The sequence below is a fragment of the Ambystoma mexicanum genome, chromosome 11, assembly GCF_040938575.1.
Source record: "Ambystoma mexicanum isolate Mex_15411 chromosome 11, UKY_AmexF1_1, whole genome shotgun sequence".
Lineage (NCBI taxonomy): Eukaryota > Metazoa > Chordata > Amphibia > Caudata > Ambystomatidae > Ambystoma > Ambystoma mexicanum.
Window position 1 is genome coordinate 230,521,114 of NC_090934.1, and position 20,061 is coordinate 230,541,174.

General features: G+C 51.3%; 1 protein-coding gene across 2 annotated transcripts in view; it reads left to right on the top strand.

Moving 5' to 3' along the window:
* LOC138503305 (veficolin-1-like) overlaps nucleotides 1-20,061 on the top strand; it is a 134,197-nt gene that overhangs the window by 57,135 nt on the left and 57,001 nt on the right. For both annotated transcript variants that reach the window (XM_069622913.1, XM_069622914.1), the window contains one exon: nucleotides 3,839-3,973. In XM_069622913.1, coding sequence (XP_069479014.1) covers nucleotides 3,839-3,973 — 135 coding nt within the window. The remainder of the gene's footprint in view (nucleotides 1-3,838; nucleotides 3,974-20,061) is intronic.

The following is a 20,061-nucleotide window of genomic DNA, read 5'->3' on the forward strand; positions in this document are numbered from 1 at the left end:
GGGGCACAGCAAGGGTTAGCCTTGAGAAGTAGGGCAATAATCTCATTAGGATTGGTGGGGGCAAAGGAAGACTTAGTTGTGGGAGAGGAAGGTAGGAGTGGTGGCGAAAAGTAAGCAGGCAGAGGTGAATGGTATAAATTTGAGACGAAAAGTAGAGAGCAAGATCATTGGCAGGAAAAGTAGAGGAGATGGAGGTGGGTTTAGGGGGTGAGAGAATTGAGTTGAGAGGGTTTTGGAGGCACCTAGGTTGGGAGTATTGACATGAAATGAGATAGAAGTCACGTTTGGCAAAGTACAGAAATAGTTTTGAAAAGCAGCGAGATAGAGCTGGGATCAGATGAGGGTCTTGATCTTTGCAAAATGCGCAGCTCGTTCTGCACTGTTTTCAGGATGTGGATGAGAAGTGTAATCCAGGGCGTGGAGGTGATGAGTTAGGAGTGTTTAGTGTAGTAAAAGGGTAGTGTGAGAAACCTGAAGGTACTCTCACATCTACTCCCCAGGGATCTTCTGTTCAGGTGGCCAGGGAAAGGCCATCACCTTTGGATACCGACCCTTGGGGTTGACAAACAATGGAGGATCACCTCGATGGAGGGTCCTTGGGGATTGGAGAGAGGGTACCTGAAGGCAAGACATGGTAGCCCCCCTTCTCTAACACTGACTTATAAGACTCTCCCTCAGTCTTTATGGGATATTGTCAGTCCTTTCCCTGTAAAGTTACTTCAAGAACTGAGACGAGGAAGAGACAGCTAAGAGTAATGCACGCTTCCTATGGGAAACACCACTATAGTACTGGGACAAAGAAGCGGGAGCCTGAACACTACAGAGCTGAAGATCAGGTATGTCCCAGTAATTAGCTTGATTGGAGTCAGGCAAAACCGGCAAGAGAAGCATATTTGAACACCCTTAATGGATTACAGGTGTATTAAAAGTTGGCGATCAGAAGGATAGGGAGAGCGGCAGAAAGGAAAGACCAACCACTGTGAAGCCAGAAGAGAACGGGATGCCGAGACACAGACAGACTGCAGAGCCCAGCAGAGTATCATTGTGTGGCGAGCGAGCCGTGTCTCCAAGGAGCCGGAGAAGGCGGGGGAAGGCAGCCGTGGAAAATGGCGGTCCATTCGCTATGCCCAATAAATGCTTGTTACCCTGAATAGAAGCATCAATTCAGGGGTGTCCGAAGGGCAGGCAGTGAAACCCTGACATCAAGTCCCAGAAATCATCATAACGAGAAAACAGAGGAGAAGAACGCTGTGACCAGTGAGTTTCAAAGGAATGCGAGAAACCCGGTGTGCGTGTGAGAAAGACTGAATTACATTGTATCGGAGTGGTCGCATGCGATCTGCACATCTCGAAAGCCTCCAATTGAAGCAGAGGAATTAACTGAAAGGAATGAAAGGCTTGACAGGTTTTTTCTAGAAACACGTATCAGAGTGGTCAGGTTGGAGTGATACGTGTTCAAAAGTCTCTGATTAACCAAGAAGAAGTGTGAGCAAAATGCTTGTCGGGCAAAAGTAAACTGAACAAAAGTGAAGGTTGTAAATCAAATCCAACAAATTACATTTTGGGAAAAGAGAGCTAAAGAAGTAGCAAGAAGGCAAATCATCAATCTTTGAGCTTGTGAGTCTTTGTAAACTGCCACGCTGGCAGAAAGTGGGACAAGGGCAACTGGTTGAGTGTCCTATAATGGGTGGGCCATGCAGCCTGTCAACAGAGCCTAGACCAGGAAGCCCCAACAAAACCAAGAGAAGTGTGAAAGCCATCCTGCAACAAGAGAAAGCTGAAGAGTGTGGGTTTGTTTTTGTGAACCAGTGCTTGAAGCTTGGGGAAGGGAACCCCGAGCTCCTTTGGAACATTGTTTTGTGAACCAGTACTTACTTGGGGAAGGGAACCCTAAATCCTGAATGAACATTTGAATCCTAACATTGTTGGAACTGTATCCTGAACTTGCGAAGGCAGCTAGAGGCTGCTCCAGCCTTTTATTTGAACACTATTTGAGTTAGAAAAATCCTACACTACATTTCTGTATTAGACGTGAGGGCAAGCAAAGGTTTTGACACAGACAGACTCTTGATTTGGACTTATGGACATATAATTTCCTTAGTTTCTTTAGGTAGGGCAATCCCCTCCATATCTAAAGGGCAAGTTAGGCATTGCACCCATCCTGATACTCAATAAAGATTCCATTATTGAATTCACATTCTGTTGTCTGTGTCATCTCTTGATGCCATGCCTGTCTCACAGTAGTGAGAGGAAAAGGAGCATAAAGAACAGTGTTAAATTTAGTGAAGGCTTCTTCAGTGGATGGAAAGGTGAGGTCAGCGTAGGAGCAGAGAGACTGGTGTAAGTTAGAGAGGTAGTCCTAAGTTTGGAGTAGGGAATCTTGCACTTAGTAATTGTTGCAGTAGATGGAGAGAGTGAGGAAGAAACAGAAGTGGAGATTGAGGAAAAGATGATAGGGTGATCAGAGGGAGAAGGTGCTTTAGAGATATTACAGGCAGAGTTGAGAGGAGATGAAACAAAGGTCAAGGGAGTTTCCATTTGAATGGGTGGTCAGAGAGTGGACAAAAGAGAGTGATTGATTAAGGAGAAGAGAGATAAAGACAGTGGATAGAGCAGCAGAGAGAGGGGAGGTTGTAATCACCAATGACAATGAGTTGGTGATTTGGAGGGAGAGAGTCAATTAGTTAAAAGAGGTGATCGAAGAATTGACCTACTGGACCAAATGGCCGTAGCGAGAGATAATATGTATGCCATATGAGGCAGTGATTGTGGAGATAGTATATTCGAATGAGCGAGAATTAGCAGGAGATATGAAAGTAGGAGAGATAGGAAGTTTGGAGGATGAAAACAGTCCTACACCAACACCCCTGCCAGTGGGGCAGGGAGAGTGAGTGAAGCAGTAGGCAGGGTCATGAAGGGCAGCAAAGGATGCATAGTCAGAGGGAGAGATCCAGGTTTCAGTAAGGGTAATGAAGTCAAGAGAAGGAGGATGAGAAAGGAAGAAGTCAGAGGTAAAGGAGGTTTAATTGCAGACACTGTGCATTCCAAAGAGCAATAGAAAGAGAGTGAGCTGTAGAAGCATAGCGACGTTGAGTCTGTGAAATAGAGAGGCACTGGAGTAGATGCGAGAAGAGGATGTCTAATGGATGTTAAGGCTGGAGTAGATTTTGTGAATAGAAAGAGTAGTGGAGCGGGAAGAGAGTTGGTGTTGACGAGAAGAGATGATAGGAATGGGAAGCGAGTTGAAATGGTTCTGAGCAGAGGAGAATGATGAGAGAAGTAGAAGAGAAAGGAAGAGATAGCATGAGAACTTTAGGGTGAGGGTGAAGCTGAGAAGAAGCAATAAAGGGTACTTAGACAATTAGCAGGACACAGCAAAGGTCATCGGATAAGAGGCAAAGAGGCAGGTCAATGGCTGCTCTTCACCCTTTACTTTTCTGCCTTTCACTTGGACAGCCCAAGAGTTCAGAAGGGATGTCACACACTCTTGTCACCTGATTGCCTACTCCATCAGTGATTGGTGTCTCCTTCTCTTTCCCAATCATTCTCAGCTCTTACTGGACAGTTTACTTCTCGCTGCCTTCTTGTTGCCTCTCACTATGTGTACACCCTCATCTCCCTTCCTCTCATTCTTTACCTGTACTCACACCAACAACTGCAAAAGCCTTTCTGTTTCTCCATCTCTCTCACTATGCATTTCTATCCATCTTTTCCCCACTCATAACTTTTCATTCTAAGATGCCTTATTTTCTTTTCTCTTCCCTTTTCTTCTGTGTGTTGCATTAATGACCTGCATTTCTCACGTTTTCTTCTCTTTTTCCCCCTTCCTTGCTCTCAGGATCACACCAGCTTCGTATCGACACTAAGGACTTTGAGGGACAATCAGGGTTTGCAGTGTACAGCAGATTCAAACTCCTGGGGCCGTCAAGTAATTATACACTAATCGTGGGAGGATATTCTGCGGGAAACATTGGTGAGTATTGGTAAGATTGGGGCCTGGAGCTAAGAAGCTACAGCATTGAATGGAGAAAGGGGCAAAAGTATTTCTTTATCTGTATGCAACTTCATACCTACAAAGCGGACCATTGTCACATGTTATTACAAAGTCCAAATCCAACTGCAATTTTAAGCTCCCGAACCTAACCATACCCATACACTAACCATAACCCTAACTGTAGCACTAAACCAACCCTCAACCTTGTACCTGCCATAACTGTAATACTAATCCCATCCCTCAAGCACAACACTAACTCAACCCTAAACTTACCCTGACAGTAGCAGGTTCATTGTGTAGGCCGTGCTAAATGGCACAGAAAGCAATTAACAGGGGGAGACAAGCCCTCCTTTTGTTGAGTCTGTCCTGGGCCATTATGCACGGATTTCATGCAGGATTTGGGACACAGAGCACAAAGCCTGCTGCGCTTGTTACCTCTGCTCCATTTAGGAGCAAAGGGCATCGACTCAACGGAGTATCCTGCTGTTGTGCTGTGGCTGCATTTACGGTCCTGATCAGCTGTTGCTGTTGCTGCGAGGAGAGCGAGGAGAGCGAGGAGAGCGAGGAGCGGCGCACAGAAGGAGAGAGAAGTGCGAATCCAGCTCCGCCCCTTTCCCGCCTCCGTGCACCGCCTCCAGGAAGTATATAAGGACTTCCCAAGCACCCTTGCGGCGCTAAGCCCGAGCGCGCAAAGGGCATCGACTCAACGGAGTATCCTGCTGTTGTGCTGTGGCTGCATTTACGGTCCTGATCAGCTGTTGCTGTTGCTGCGAGGAGAGCGAGGAGAGCGAGGAGAGCGAGGAGCGGCGCACAGAAGGAGAGAGAAGTGCGAATCCAGCTCCGCCCCTTTCCCGCCTCCGTGCACCGCCTCCAGGAAGTATATAAGGACTTCCCAAGCACCCTTGCGGCGCTAAGCCCGAGCGCGCAAAGGGCATCGACTCAACGGAGTATCCTGCTGTTGTGCTGTGGCTGCATTTACGGTCCTGATCAGCTGTTGCTGTTGCTGCGAGGAGAGCGAGGAGAGCGAGGAGAGCGAGGAGCGGCGCACAGAAGGAGAGAGAAGTGCGAATCCAGCTCCGCCCCTTTCCCGCCTCCGTGCACCGCCTCCAGGAAGTATATAAGGACTTCCCAAGCACCCTTGCGGCGCTAAGCCCGAGCGCGCAAAGGGCATCGACTCAACGGAGTATCCTGCTGTTGTGCTGTGGCTGCATTTACGGTCCTGATCAGCTGTTGCTGTTGCTGCGAGGAGAGCGAGGAGAGCGAGGAGAGCGAGGAGCGGCGCACAGAAGGAGAGAGAAGTGCGAATCCAGCTCCGCCCCTTTCCCGCCTCCGTGCACCGCCTCCAGGAAGTATATAAGGACTTCCCAAGCACCCTTGCGGCGCTAAGCCCGAGCGCGCAAAGGGCATCGACTCAACGGAGTATCCTGCTGTTGTGCTGTTTGGCTGCTGGGCTGCGTACGCAATAGCCTATTGTAACGGCAAGCTGAGCTGAGGAAATAAAGCTCACACCGAGGAGCTGCAATACAGGATGAAACCTACAGCTGTACACATGGAGTCACAAGGAACAGCCGTGCGAACTCGCCTGCAGGTAAGGCAAAAATTTACATCACTTCCGGAAGCAAATGCCAGCCCAGAGTGTGTACAGAATATGTCAACGCTGAAACAATCTCGCCTACCTTTCTGCACCAAGAAGCGGAAAAGCTCATCTATGGGGGCCCCAACGATTGATATAGGTAGTGAGAAAAGGCTGGGTATGGCAATAGAAGACCCTGTGCGGCTAGCTCCAAAATCGCCTGTTCTACCTATGGCTTGCACAGCTCCTACTGTCAAAGAACTTATAAGTCATCCTTCTCCCCCCGCTGAAACATCGAACCCGCACGAGGATGCCGACCAGGCTAAGAAGTCTGATTCAATTTCTGGTGAAAGATATCTGAGTAAAACGACCAACACCGAGTCCCCAAGAGACAAAGAAAAAAGCTTAGTTGAAGTAAACCAAATGGTAAGGGTATCATCCGAGAAAAGCCCAGTTCTCTCGGCTAATCTGAGCCCTGAAGAGACAATGGATATATCAGATCAGCCTAGCAACTTTGAAATATGGAGAGACTCACGTGATTCGATACCACCTGCAATCTCCCTAAGGAAGGGAATTGACACTATCCACATGCCGACTTATGATGCAGCCAATTATGGTACTGCACCTATACTAAATATGTGCGAAAGCATTTCGGATGAAAACTCTAGTCTGCCATTGACCTCCCCTACTTTGACTCTAAAGGAAACTACAAACAGACCTTTACTGTATGAGTCTGTCTGGGAAAAGGAGGTTCAATGGACCACAAAAGACTTAGAATTATGGGAGAAAGCTTCGCCAGACCCCAACAGGGAAACAGAGAAAAATAAACAACATCTGAGAGCCATGGAAGAACCCACAACAATAAGCGACATCTCCCAGCCATCCAGGGAAGAGAACAGAGGTCTGTGGCTCAAGGAAAAGACCCCCCAAAATAACATCCAGCAGGAGGCAACTGCCCTGATACCTAATGACCTAACGACCCATCAATTTCCTTCTTGGACCCTCCATAGAGATATGCCGGAGTCGCCCTATCCAAAGGGGATGCTCCCCCCAAAGGCCAGACTAGAAAAGGAAACCCTGTGAAATTTTGATAGCGAAATTCCGTCAAAAACTACAGGTGTTGAGGGAATGACAATGTTGCCACTAGCAAATATGAGCAACTCAAATTTAGCTAGCAAAATCATGCAAGACCTTACCCTTCTGACGGGGAAAATAGAGAGAGAAAAAAGGAGGAGCTTCTCGATAATAAGCGAAAAAATGGCTGAACTCGAAAAGGATCAAATAAAAGGGAACTCTTTGGAGTCGGAGGTCGCGGAGGCTGAGCTCCTCGTTGCAATACCCCAAAGAGACCCTAGGCCACTGACCCTATTACAAAGATCTTTAACGGAGAGGAGAAACCCATGCCTCGAAGAGAGACCGACAAGCTCAAAACCACAAGGCCATTCTGTGTTGGACGGTCAAGAGCAGTGCTCTGAAACTTCTACGAAAGACCAAATTACACACCTAATTAAAGACGCTTACCAAATGACCAGAGAAAAGGATATGAAACACCTTCAGCAAGTGATTATGACCTCTTTGAACATCACACTGGCCCCATACCTAAAACTGTATGAGATGATAAATGATTCTGTGAAAGAGATGACCACTACTAACATACAAATCAAAGAGGCAAACATACAAACAGAATTGTCCTTGAGAAATTTAAATGTACGAATGGACAAAGAAGCCGAAAAATCGCTCACTTGGCAAAATCGCCTTACGGATCTAGCAAGGAGAGATGCTAATGACAAGTCCCTATTGATGGAGGCGGTCCTGGAAGACTGCAAGTGGATGCGAAATCTATGTAAACAGGAAAAAGATGAGATAAGCTTGGTTGAAAATCCGCGTCGAGGTAAAGGTCCCATGAAACTGAGCAAAATTAAACCTTATCAACCTATGCAAAATGAGCAAATGACCAAAGAGGTAATATTGATCTCTCCTGGCTGTAAGGGGATGGGAACTTCTGATATTAAATTACAATCAGAAAAAACAAACTTCGCCATCTTTAGAGGTGGGACATCCAAAGACCTGCTCTTAGATAAGGAAAGTGAGCTGAAGACGAAACCCAATGAAAATGGAAAAAAAACTAAAAATGAAGGATTAAAACGGAAGACAAATAGCTCGAGGGCTTTTTTAAGGAATCTAAGAACACCACCAAGACGAGAAAATCCCCAACAGGCAAAGAAGCCGAGGAGAGAATTGGTAATGGGAGACACAACCATTTCGGCAGATACGAATGCTAAGGAAGTGGGAGGGGGGCCTGACCCGACTCCGACCAAGAAGGTATATGGAGATGAATCATGCCAACGAGAAGACCTAAGTGATTTGATTGACATTATGGAAGACTATAGAGAGGATGAAAAATGGCAATGCATCAGCCCATCAGAATGGGAAACTATGGACAACTGGGAGCTGGCGGAGAGGAGTTCTAACCCCCCCAATCGTAAGACACCCCAACGAGATATCCTGCCGATAATCTTAAAAGAGAAAAAAAACCGATCTGACTCGTGGGAAGTAGAAGAATTCAACGAGGCTGATGACAACTTTGCTAACTTCAAAACCTTAGAGCAAAAAAGACAAATGTTGGCTACCAAAGAAAAAAGGGTACAATTTCACCCTGAAAATTCTCATCTAAAACCGGATGGTAAAAATAGAATTAAAGAAACAAAGAAGAGCACTAAAGAAACAAAAGCGACCGCTCCCCCCTCGAGGACAGCCCCATCAAAAGAACGATGTCTGAAATTAGCGACGACATCAAATGGTCCAAGAAGGGCTTTACTCAACAGAAGCTACGTTGTCTCACTTTGCAACCAAACATCAGCTCTACGCATGATAACTACTAAAGATATCAAAATTGTGGAATTCCCAAAAGAACAGAGAATGGACCAAGTTATATTACATCTCAACTCAAATGACATCAAGCAGAAATTTCTGAAGGCTGCTGATATCCTTAAAAAAAAGGGGTTCCGCGTAACAGAATTGGAGGATGACTTTAAGCCTGATAGTACCGATATAACCGCAAAGGATAGAAAAAAGGAAAATAATGAGTACTCACCCTACACCGAAAAAGAATCAACGGGGAAAAGGTGGGGAGAAAAAGGACAAGAAAAAGAGGAAAATAAGAGGATGATTTCAAAAGAAAACGAAAAAGAAGGTAACAAAAACCCCGAAAGCCACTTACAAAGTACTAAAGAAAACGTCGAAAACTTAAAAACCCTGAGGTTCACGGTTGATAATTCACAAAACCCAAGAAAGGACAAAATAAATGAAAACAAATTTGAGATTAAATCAAATGTTCGGTATCCCTTGTCAAAGGATCACAACTCAAAAAAGAAACAATAGAATGAGGAAGCTGGACAGGGATCCGTTCGCTGTGCCTCATGGAATACCAGAGGATTCCATCATCTGTTCTCGACGGAAAGCGACTGCCTGACTAAATATGATCTCATCTGTATCCAAGAATCATGGCTGTGTGAACCCCCGATATGTGAAGGATTTGAAGTCTTCTTCAATCCGGCAAAGAAGGGGCTAAAAGGTCGACCGTTTGCTGGCTTACTGGTACTAAAAAAAATCGATAGCAACCTTCAAATACTGAAGTACGAAATGCCAAATCCTTATGTTCAAATATTGGAAATAGCCTCTACAACAGAAAATCAGGAAGAGACGACTAAATTGCTATTGATTAACACATACTGGAGGGAAAAAATGCCTAACCCAGGGGCATACCTAAAATCAATCACGAAAGCCATTGACAAGTCCATGACGGAGGAAGAAGATCAGCTTATATTACTGAATGGTGATTTAAACATCAAGCTCCTAGATACAAGGGGAAAAATCAAAGAGATAGAAAATCTTACAGGAAAAGAAAGCCAATGGATGACGGAAATGGGCACACGGGATATGATGATGCTAAATAGCCAAACAAAGGGTGATCTAATGGGGGCCGACACCTGGCACAGCGGAAAATTGAAAGCTTGCTTGGACTATTGCTTTGTGGGAAGAGAAACGCTGGCCCGGATAAATTCGTTCCGAGTGATCAAGCAAGCAAATAGTGATCACTCTCTTCTGGAAACTGAGCTTGCATGGAATTCAAGAACTCTCCCAAGGGGAGGAAAAGTGATGGAAACTGAGATATCCTGGGGAAGAAACAGACTGCGACTTAAAGACCAGACTATTCCAACACTGGTGAAAAACTTCCAGGAAGCGGTAGAAAAGGGCAAAGAGGCGGTCGATTATAAATGGCTGTTCAAAGCCTATGAGGTTCAGTATGACCCATCTAAGCTGAAGCAAATAAAGAAGAAACACGCCTTCAATGAATTTGTAGTCGCCAGACGAAAAAGATACAGAGCTGACCTTAGGCGTATTAAAAAATCTCATAGCCTAGACAAACGTGATCTGGAAAGAAAATGCCGTAAAATCTACAAGAACTGGCTAAAATCAACCAGATATCAAAGAACTCAAAGTGACGCAGAACACATGATGGCAGCCTTAGCAGCTAACAATACCAAAAGTACATGGGATCTTATTAATAACAGAGACTCAAACCAATCGGCCATAGGTATTAACCAAGTCTCCGAGAAAAACTGGTTTGACCATTATACTGCCCTGTTCAAAGGAAAAACTGAGGGAAAGGCTGCGGAAAAAACAACAGGAAACGCTACGTGGTCATTGATCTTTGATAAAGAAGAAATCCAAATGCTGATCAAAAAATTAAGCTCTTCTAGGGCGGCTGGACCAGACGGTGTCTCCAACAAAATGTTAAAAGAAAGTATGGAAGGCTGGTCTGATTTAATTCACGCCCTCTTTAAACAAATAGCGAGAACTAAACAAATACCTAGTACGTGGACGGAGGCCTACATTGTGCCTATTTTTAAAAAAGGTGATCGTGGCAACCCTAGAAATTACAGGCCGATTGCGCTACTAGACTCCATTGGCAAGCTCTTTGCCTCCATCCTTCTACGTGATTTAAAGAACTGGGCAGCTCAAGCCGGAATTCTAGACGAGCGACAAACTGCCTTTGTGAGTGGAGTGGGCACCTGCCTTAACCTGTTCCTGATCAATATACTAAAAGCGAAGGCCTTAAAAAGAAAAACAACTATCTACCTGGCCTTTATTGATCTCGAGCAGGCGTTTGATGGAATAAACAGAGAACGGCTCTGGGCTAAACTGAACGCTTGGGGATGCCCTGTGGACCTATTGGAGGCAATCCAGGCATTGTATACGGACACTTCAATTCAAGTTCAGATTAATGCAGATGGTGGACTATCAAGGAAGATCAAGACATCCCGAGGCATTAAGCAGGGATGTGCCCTCGCCCCTTTTCTCTTCATACTTTACATGGCTGATATGAAATCCTCACAAGATCGGATCCGGGCCTTCCCACCGAAGATCAATGGCATAGATATACCCTGGATGCTCTATGCGGATGATGTAGTGTTCATGGATCAGACGCCGATAGGTCTTCAGCGCAGGATTGAGGCCTTTAATGAATATCTGAAAACGAATGATATGAAAGTAAACGCGAAAAAATCAATGATCCTGACCATGAAATCAAGTCACGGAAAGAAATCGGCAGGGAAAATATACTCATGGTCGTTAAATAAAGAAAAACTGGCAGTGGTCGATACTACGATCTACCTTGGGATAAGAATTAACCGAAGCTATAATGAGCAGGCTCATTATACTCTAATCAGAGAAAAACTAAAAAGTCTGGTCAACCAAGGGCTACTTGTACATCGCAGATATGGGAAATTCTCCTTATTGCCGGTTATAACCTTCTACAAGCAAAAGGCAGTAGCCGTCATCACATATGGAGCCGAGGCTCTTCTAGCCCTACGTTGGGAGGTCTGGAACCAATGTGAAGCCTACTTCTGGCGAAAGATTTTGCGCCTTCCGAATTCATTACCCCTGGAACTTATAAGAATGGAATTAAGACTGCAATCTGTCATTTCAATCACGACGTGGAAATCATTATCCCTCTATAGAAAGTGCATCTTAGATAATCCACCTGCACCATTCAGAATCCTAGCTAAGCTAGGCGATTCCAGTAGTGATTCAATTCTACAAGACTGGAAAAAGAGGTGTGAAGATACTTTGAAACATCTGTCGATTTCCGAAGATACTCTGAAAAACAATCCAGAAAAGGCAAAAAGAACAAATCGGGAAAAAGATTGGGAGGAAACACAGGAAAAGAAATCAGCACGAGACCTATGTCACAATGTCATCTGGGAACGCAAAGTCCTGAATTTACTACCTCCATATTTGATGAAATTCCCCTCACAGCACTATCGTGATCTGCTCATGCGCTGTAGGTTTAACATCTGGCACTCGAGAGAATTAAGGTGGCGTAGAAGGCAAATTGACAAATCACTAGCATACTGTAGATTTTGCAGAAAGAAGGCCCAATTGGAAACTATAAGGCATGTGATGTTGACTTGCCCGAGCCTTAAACTAATTCGGTTGATGTATATGGGAAATTATACGAGTCTGATCACGGAGGAAAACGAAGAAGAGTATTGGGAAAGGCTCATCACAGCTGAGAAAGTGGGCCGTACCTTGGATGCTCTGAAATTTGTTGAATCTTTGAATCTGGAGTGGGAGGAGGGGGAATCTGAGGTGGATGCCACCCAAATAACTAGTGCCTCCGGCCTAGGGACGATCATTTAGAGATTTTGGAACTCGACCCTATTTTTAGGGGGGCCTCCACCTCTTTGAGGAGGGATTGCTAAGGGAATGTTAAAGGTTTAACTTTGTCAAACCAATAAAACAAAAAAAAAAAAAAAAAAAAAAATTTAGGAAATCTCCCAGCGTCTCCAACTACATCACAGTGTAATGCAGGCAGTGATCTTGGAATCCCTATGGATTCTGGCTGGTTGTTCAACCTGTGAAAAAAACAAGCAGTGTCCATAGTTATTCATTGTAATCCCAGGCACAATGCACATGTGTGGCAGCCAACATTATGCTTTGTTTTTTTATATGGGCATAGGAACAGGGGACCACCAGGATTACCATGCCTTTCACACCCCCTAATGATAAACAATGACAATTGCACAGCTAGGACCACAGACACACATACAATGTAAACCTCATTTAAAATGGGGTTTAAAATCTAACACTAGCCATGCCGGCCAACCCTCACCTTACCCTCACACCAACGATAACCCTGATCACAACTGTAACACTAAGCCCAAGCTACTAACAGTACCGTTAACTTAGAAATATTAATAACCCTAAATCCAACTGTACCTCCTTACCTTTACCTAACCCTACATCAGAATCCTAAACTTAAATTAATATTCATCCTAATCCTAGAATCCCTGTCATAGGCTTGGTATATACCACCTGATTTAATTTGTTTGAATAAATTGCTCTGAACTTTGAAAACCCATTAAAGGATTTTACAGACCTCATACAGATGAGAAAAAATGGAAAATCTATTTGTATATCAAATATATTGCACTTAGCTGTAGGACCGGCTAAGAGCTGACCAAATTTTGTTTTTGAATGTGTCATGCTGGCTTTAAACCATGTGGTTTTTGCAGGTGGAGTGAGAAATGAAGTGGACACAGTCATTCCCTTCTGTGCCCAGAGGCGTAGACAGGGTAGGGCCGGAGCGGGCAAGCTCTACCCAAAATCTGTAAATGCCCACTCAGCAGCATTGTGGGGCATTTACAGATGTTAATATCACTGCGTTGGGCCCAACTACATAAGTTTCATGTCCCACTTGTTAGACAATCCTGGCTACGCCTCTGTCTGCGCTCCCCATTCCACCTGAAAAACGTGTGAAAAGTGGAGGCAAAACAGACACAACACTTTTTACGCCAGTTTTTTCCAACACTTTTTAAACTCCTCAGACTTGAAAATGAGCCCCCGGTTGTCTACGTTGGCCCCTCACCTCAACAAAAGCTGGCCTTTGTCACAATTACAGGTTATTACGGGAGAACCACTTTCAGGGTAATTCATAGAATTTCGCAGAAAAGTGTCGCAAGCGGCTGGCGCAGAGTGTCCGCGTGCGATTGTCTGCGCCAGGCACGTGCGCCAAAACCGATTTCCGCGCACAGCGTATTCATGGATTTTAGGCTCCCAAACCAGCCGTGGCACAGAGAATCGCAGCGACCCTGCAGCAGCGCCAGTAACGCCCCCAAGAATGCCCTCACGCAAGGAAAAGCCATCAAAATCGCTAAATCATCGCAAAGGGCTGCGCTAAGCCTGGACCAGTTCACCGGGCTGGCAAACAGCAAACGCCAAGCGGGGAACGTGTATTTCAGGGGTGCGCAGGAAGTTCCACACGCGTTTGGCCCCGTGCAAGCAGGGTACGTGTATTCCATGGGTGCCCGGGAAGTTCCACACGCGATTTCAGCAGGGTACGTGTATTCCAAGGGTGCGGGGGAAGTTCCACACGCGATTTCAGCAGGGTACGTGTATTTCAGGGGTGCGCGGGAAGTTCCACATGCGATTTCAGCAGGGTATGTGTATTCCAGGGGTGCGCGGGAAGTTCCACACGCGATTCCAGCAGGGTACGTGTATTTCAGGGGTGCGCGGGAAGTTCCACACGCGATTGGGCCAGTGCGAGCAGGGTACGTGTATTCCATGGGTGCGCGGGAAGTACCACACGCGATTTCAGCAGGGTACGTGTATTCCAGGGGTGCGCGGGAAGTTCCACACGCGATTCCAGCAGGGTACGTGTATTTCAGGGGTGCGCGGGAAGTTCCACACGCGATTGGCCCAGTGCGAGCAGGGTACGTGTATTCCATGGGTGCGCGGGAAGTTCCACACGTGATTTCAGCAGGGTACGTGTATTCCAGGGGTGCGCGGGAAGTTCCACACGCGATTTCAGCAGGGTACGTTTATTTCAGGGGTGCGCGGGAAGTTCCACACGCGATTTCAGCAGGGTACGTGTATTCCAGGGGTGCGCGGGAAGTTCCACACGCGATTCCAGCAGGGTACGTGTATTTCAGGGGTGCGCGGGAAGTTCCACACGCGATTGGGCCAGTGCGAGCAGGGTACGTGTATTCCATGGGTGCGCGGGAAGTACCACACGCGATTTCAGCAGGGTACGTGTATTCCAGGGGTGCGCGGGAAGTTCCACACGCGATTCCAGCAGGGTACGTGTATTTCAGGAGTGCGCGGGAAGTTCCACACGCGATTGGGCCAGTGCGAGCAGGGTACGTGTATTCCATGGGTGCGCGGGAAGTACCACACGCGATTTCAACTGGGTACGTGTATTCCAGGGGTGCGCGGGAAGTTCCACACGCGATTCCAGCAGGGTACGTGTATTTCAGGGGTGCACGGGAAGTTCCACACACGATTGGCCCAGTGCGAGCAGGGTACGTGTATTCCATGGGTGCACGGGAAGTTCCACACGCGATTTCAGCAGGGTACGTGTATTCCAGGGGTGCGCGGGAAGTTCCACACGCGATTTCAGCAGGGTATGTGTATTTCAGGGGTTCTGGGGAGTACTACACGTGAATTGGCCGTGTGGGTCCTCCCAGGTGTACGCTCCACAACCTCCACGGCCCCTGCAGGCAGCCCACACCACGGGGGACTACCCTGCACACCTGCTCATGTCCCGCAGGCAGCCCATCCACCATGGGCATGCCCCCCAGCCAACCCACATGTCACCTTGCACTACTGATCAACAATGCATGTCTCCCACCACCCCCACCCCCCAGCAGTGCAGGGGCAGCCTCCACCAGGCCCCCACTCATGTCTCCCACCACCCCCCTCACCCAGCCACCAGGGGCACCCTCCACCAGGCCCCCACTCATGTCTCCCACCACCCCCACCACCCAGCCACCAGGGGCACCCTCCACCAGGCCCCCACCCATGTCTCCCACCACCCCCACCCCCCAGCAGTGCAGGGGCACCCTCCACCAGGCCCCCACTCATGTCTCCCACCACCCCCACCCCCCAGCCACCAGGGGCAGCCTCCACCAGGCCCCCACTCATGTCTCCCACCACCCCCACCCCCCAGCAGTGCAGGGGAACCCTCCACCAGGCCCCCACTCATGTCTCCCACCACCCCCACCACCCAGCCACCAGGGGCACCCCCCACCAGGCCCCCACCCATGTCTCCCACCACCCCCACCCCCCAGCAGTGCAGGGGCAGCCTCCACCAGGCCCACACTCATGTCCCCCTGCACCCCCACCCCCCAGCATCCAGGGGCAGCCTCCACCAGGCCCCCACTCATGTCTCCCACCACCCCCACCCCCCAGCCACCAGGGACAGCCTCCACCAGGCCCCCACTCATGTCTCCCACCACCCCCACCCCCCAGCAGTGCAGGGGCACCCTCCACCAGGCCCCCACTCATGTCTCCCACCACCCACACCACCCAGCCACCAGGGGCACCCTCCACCAGGCCCCCACCCATGTCTCCCATCACCCCCACCCCCCAGCAGTGCAGGGGCAGCCTCCACCAGGCCCCCACTCATGTCCCCCTGCACCCCCACCCCCAAGCATCCAGGGGCACCCTCCACCAAGCCCCCACCCATGGCCCCTATCACCCCCACCCCCCAGCCACCAGGGGCACCCTCCACCAGGCCCCCACTCATGTCTCCCACCACCCCCACCCCCCAGCCACCAGGGGCAGCCTCCACCAGGCCCCCACTCATGTCTCCCACCACCCCCACCACCCAGCCACCAGGGGCACCCTCCACCAGGCCCCCACCCATGTCTCCCACCACCCCCACCCCCCAGCAGTGCAGGGGCACCCTCCACCAGGCCCCCACTCATGTCTCCCACCACCCCCACCCCCCAGCAGTGCAGGGGCAGCCTCCACCAGGCCCACACTCATGTCTCACACCACCCCCACCACCCAGCCACCAGGGGCAGCCTCCACCAGGCCCCCACTCATGTCTCCCACCACCCCCACCCCCCAGCCACCAGGGGCAGCCTCCACCAGGCCCCCACCAATGTCTCCCACCGCCCCCACCCCCCAGCCACCAGGGGCACCCTCCACCAGGCCCCCACTCATGTCTCCCACCACCCACACCCCCCAGCCACCAGGGGCAGCCTCCACCAGGCCCCCACCCATGTCTCCCACCACCCCCACCCCCCAGCAGTGCAGGGGCACCCTCCACCAGGCCCCCACTCATGTCTCCCACCACCCCCACCACCCAGCCACCAGGGGCACCCTCCACCAGGCCCCCACCCATGTCTCCCACCACCCACACCCCCCAGCAGTGCAGGGGCACCCTCCACCAGGCCCCCACTCATGTCTCCCACCACCCCCACCCCCCAGCCACCAGGGGCACCCTCCACCAGGCCCCCACCCATGTCTCCCACCACCCCCACCCCCCAGCAGTGCAGGGGCACCCTCCACCAGGCCCCCACTCATGTCCCCCTGCACCCCCACCCCCCAGCATCCAGGGGCACCCTCCAACAGGCCCCCACCCATGGCCCCTATCACCCCCACCCCCCAGCCACCAGGGCCACCCTCCACCAGGCCCCCACTCATGTCTTCCACCACCCCCACCCCCCAGCAGTGCAGGGGCACCCTCCACCAGGCCCCCACTCATGTCTCCCACCACCCCCACCACCCAGCCACCAGGGGCACCCTCCACCAGGCCCCCACCCATGTCTCCCACCACCCCCACCCCCCAGCAGTGCAGGGGCAGCCTCCACCAGGCCCCCACTCATGTCCCCCTGCACCCCCACCCCCCAGCATCCAGGGGCACCCTCCACCAGGCCCCCACCCATGGCCCCTATCACCCCCACCCCCCAGCCACCAGGGGCACCCTCCACCAGGCCCCCACTCATGTCTCCCACCACCCCCACCCCCCAGCAGTGCAGGGGCACCCTCCACCAGGCCCCCACTCATGTCTCCCACCACCCCCACCACCCAGCCACCAGGGGCACCCTCCACCAGGCCCCCACCCATGTCTCCCACCACCCCCACCCCCCAGCAGTGCAGGGGCAGCCTCCACCAGGCCCCCACTCATGTCCCCCTGCACCCCCACCCCCCAGCATCCAGGGGCACCCTCCACCAGGCCCCCACCCATGGCCCCTAACACCCCCACCCCCCAGCCACCAGGGGCACCCTCCACCAGGCCCCCACTCATGTCTCCCACCACCCCCACCACCCAGCCACCAGGGGCAGCCTCCACCAGGCCCCCACTCATGTCTCCCACCACCCCCACCACCGAGCCACCAGGGGCACCCTCCACCAGGCACCCACTCATGTCTCCCACCACCCCCACCCCCCAGCAGTGCAGGGGCACCCTCCACCAGGCCCCCACTCATGTCTCCCACCACCCAGCCACCAGGGGCACCCTCCACCAGGCCCCCACCCATGTCTCCCACCACCCCCACCCCCCAGCAGTGCAGGGGCAGCCTCCACCAGGCCCCCACTCATGTCCACCTGCACCCCCACCCCCCAGCATCCAGGGGCAGCCTCCACCAGGCCCCCACTCATGTCTCCCACCACCCCCACCCCCCAGCCACCAGGGGCAGCCTCCACCAGGCCCCCACTCATGTCTCCCACCACCCCCACGCCCCAGCAGTGCAGGGGCACCCTCCACCAGGCCCCCACTCATGTCTCCCACCACCCCCACCACCCAGCCACCAGGGGCACCCTCCACCAGGCCCCCACCCATGTCTCCCACCACCCCCACCCCCCAGCAGTGCAGGGGCAGCCTCCACCAGGCCCCCACTCATGTCCCCCTGCACCCCCACCCCCCAGCACCAGGGGCACCCTCCACCAGGCCCCCACCCATGGCCCCTATCAGCCCCACCCCCCAGCCACCAGGGGCACCCTCCACCAGGCCCCCACTCATGTCCCCCTGCACCCCCACCCCCCTGCCACCATGGGCAGCCTCCACCAGGTCCTCACAATCCCCAATCATGTGCGTTATGGTCAGCCTCCACAGCCAAAAAGCCCTACCAAGTAACCCATTCACCCACATGGAAATGGAAATTACATGTTACACCCCCAATGTTCATAAAGCTAATGAACCCATGTCCGTCACACACAATGGTTGCAATTGAATGGGAAAACACCCAACATGACATGCATGAAACCAATGAGATGATACCACACAGTGAAGTATGAAAACAAAATTGTATTAAAAAAAATAAGAATGCAAAAGAAGTGAAACAAACTACAATGTTAATGAAAAAAAGATAAGCTGCATGTCCGTTTAAAAAAATAAAAACACCAAATCCGAATCCAAAAAAATGCTGTCCAAAGTCAAATGAAAAATAAAATCAATCCAATGAAGAACTATGTACAATACTTCCAAGGGTCCATGAGCCCAACTGAACAAAGGAAACCTACAAAAAACCCTAACTAAAATGCAACTATATACAAAAAGTGGAGCAGTGTCCGTCGACTCCAAATCATAAGAACAAACAAAGGAAACCTAAAACTAAAGAACTATATACAAAGGTGGCGGGCAAGTCCAGCGGCTCACTCCGTGGTGTTCCGGGCCAGGGCATTATCGAACTCCTGTTCGATGTCCCGGAGGCGGTCCTGTTCCATGGCCCCGAGGGTCCGCAGGGACGACGCCGTGTCCTCCTCCAACCCCCTGCGGATTGCCTCGAGGCACTCGGCCCGCCTCAGGGCCCTCCGCATGGAGTTCTCCACCCTGACCATTGTGAGCCGCGCCTCTTCCGCCCGCCGCCGCTCCGCATCTATGGCGTGGCCCAACCGCTGCCACACGGAAGACACTCTCTGTCCTGGGTCCTCCTGCCCTCCGACCGATGCCTGCCCCTCCGATGTCGAAGGCCCCGAGCCTTCATGGCTCCCACCATGTTGCTGCTGCTGCTCTGCCTCTGCCGGTGCACTGCCTCCTGCTGCCTGCACATCCTCCGCCGGCTGGGGTGCAGTCGTAGATGTGGCCACCCCTGCTGGACGTCTGACTCCCGACTGTGGCAGGGATGCCTCCTCCACCAGCCTGGCCGCACCGTCAGAGGCAGCTCCACAGGGCACCCAGGTGACTGATGGGTGGGAAGATGGCACAGAGGACGACTGGCGCGTAGGGGGTCCAGTTGAGGAGGGGGTCGGAGCAAGCCCTATCAGACGGAGGAATCCGGCCTGGGTGACCTGTCCCAGCAGGCTGACGTGGTCAACGAGCCATTCGAGATGACGTGCAGTCTCTCCATGAAAAGACTGCAGGTCACCTCGCATGGCCCGTTGACGCAACGCCACACCAGCCAGGACAGGCTCAACCCGGACCTGGATAGCCACGTCCGCAGGCAGAGGAAGGCCAGTTGACGTCAGCTCATCCCCTGCCTGAAAACGGGTCTGGACGTAGGCATCCCTGCTGGTGCAAGAGGATGCAGGGACAGGATCGGGGACAGGATTGCACACAGGCACCTCCGCGGCGGCCTGTGCTGCCTCCTGTCCCTGATCCTGCACTGCACCACTGGCACCAGTGGGATCCCCACCTCCAGACCCCGTCTCTGGTGCTTGCACGGCCTCCTCCTCCACCAAACCCCCCACCAACCTGGATGAC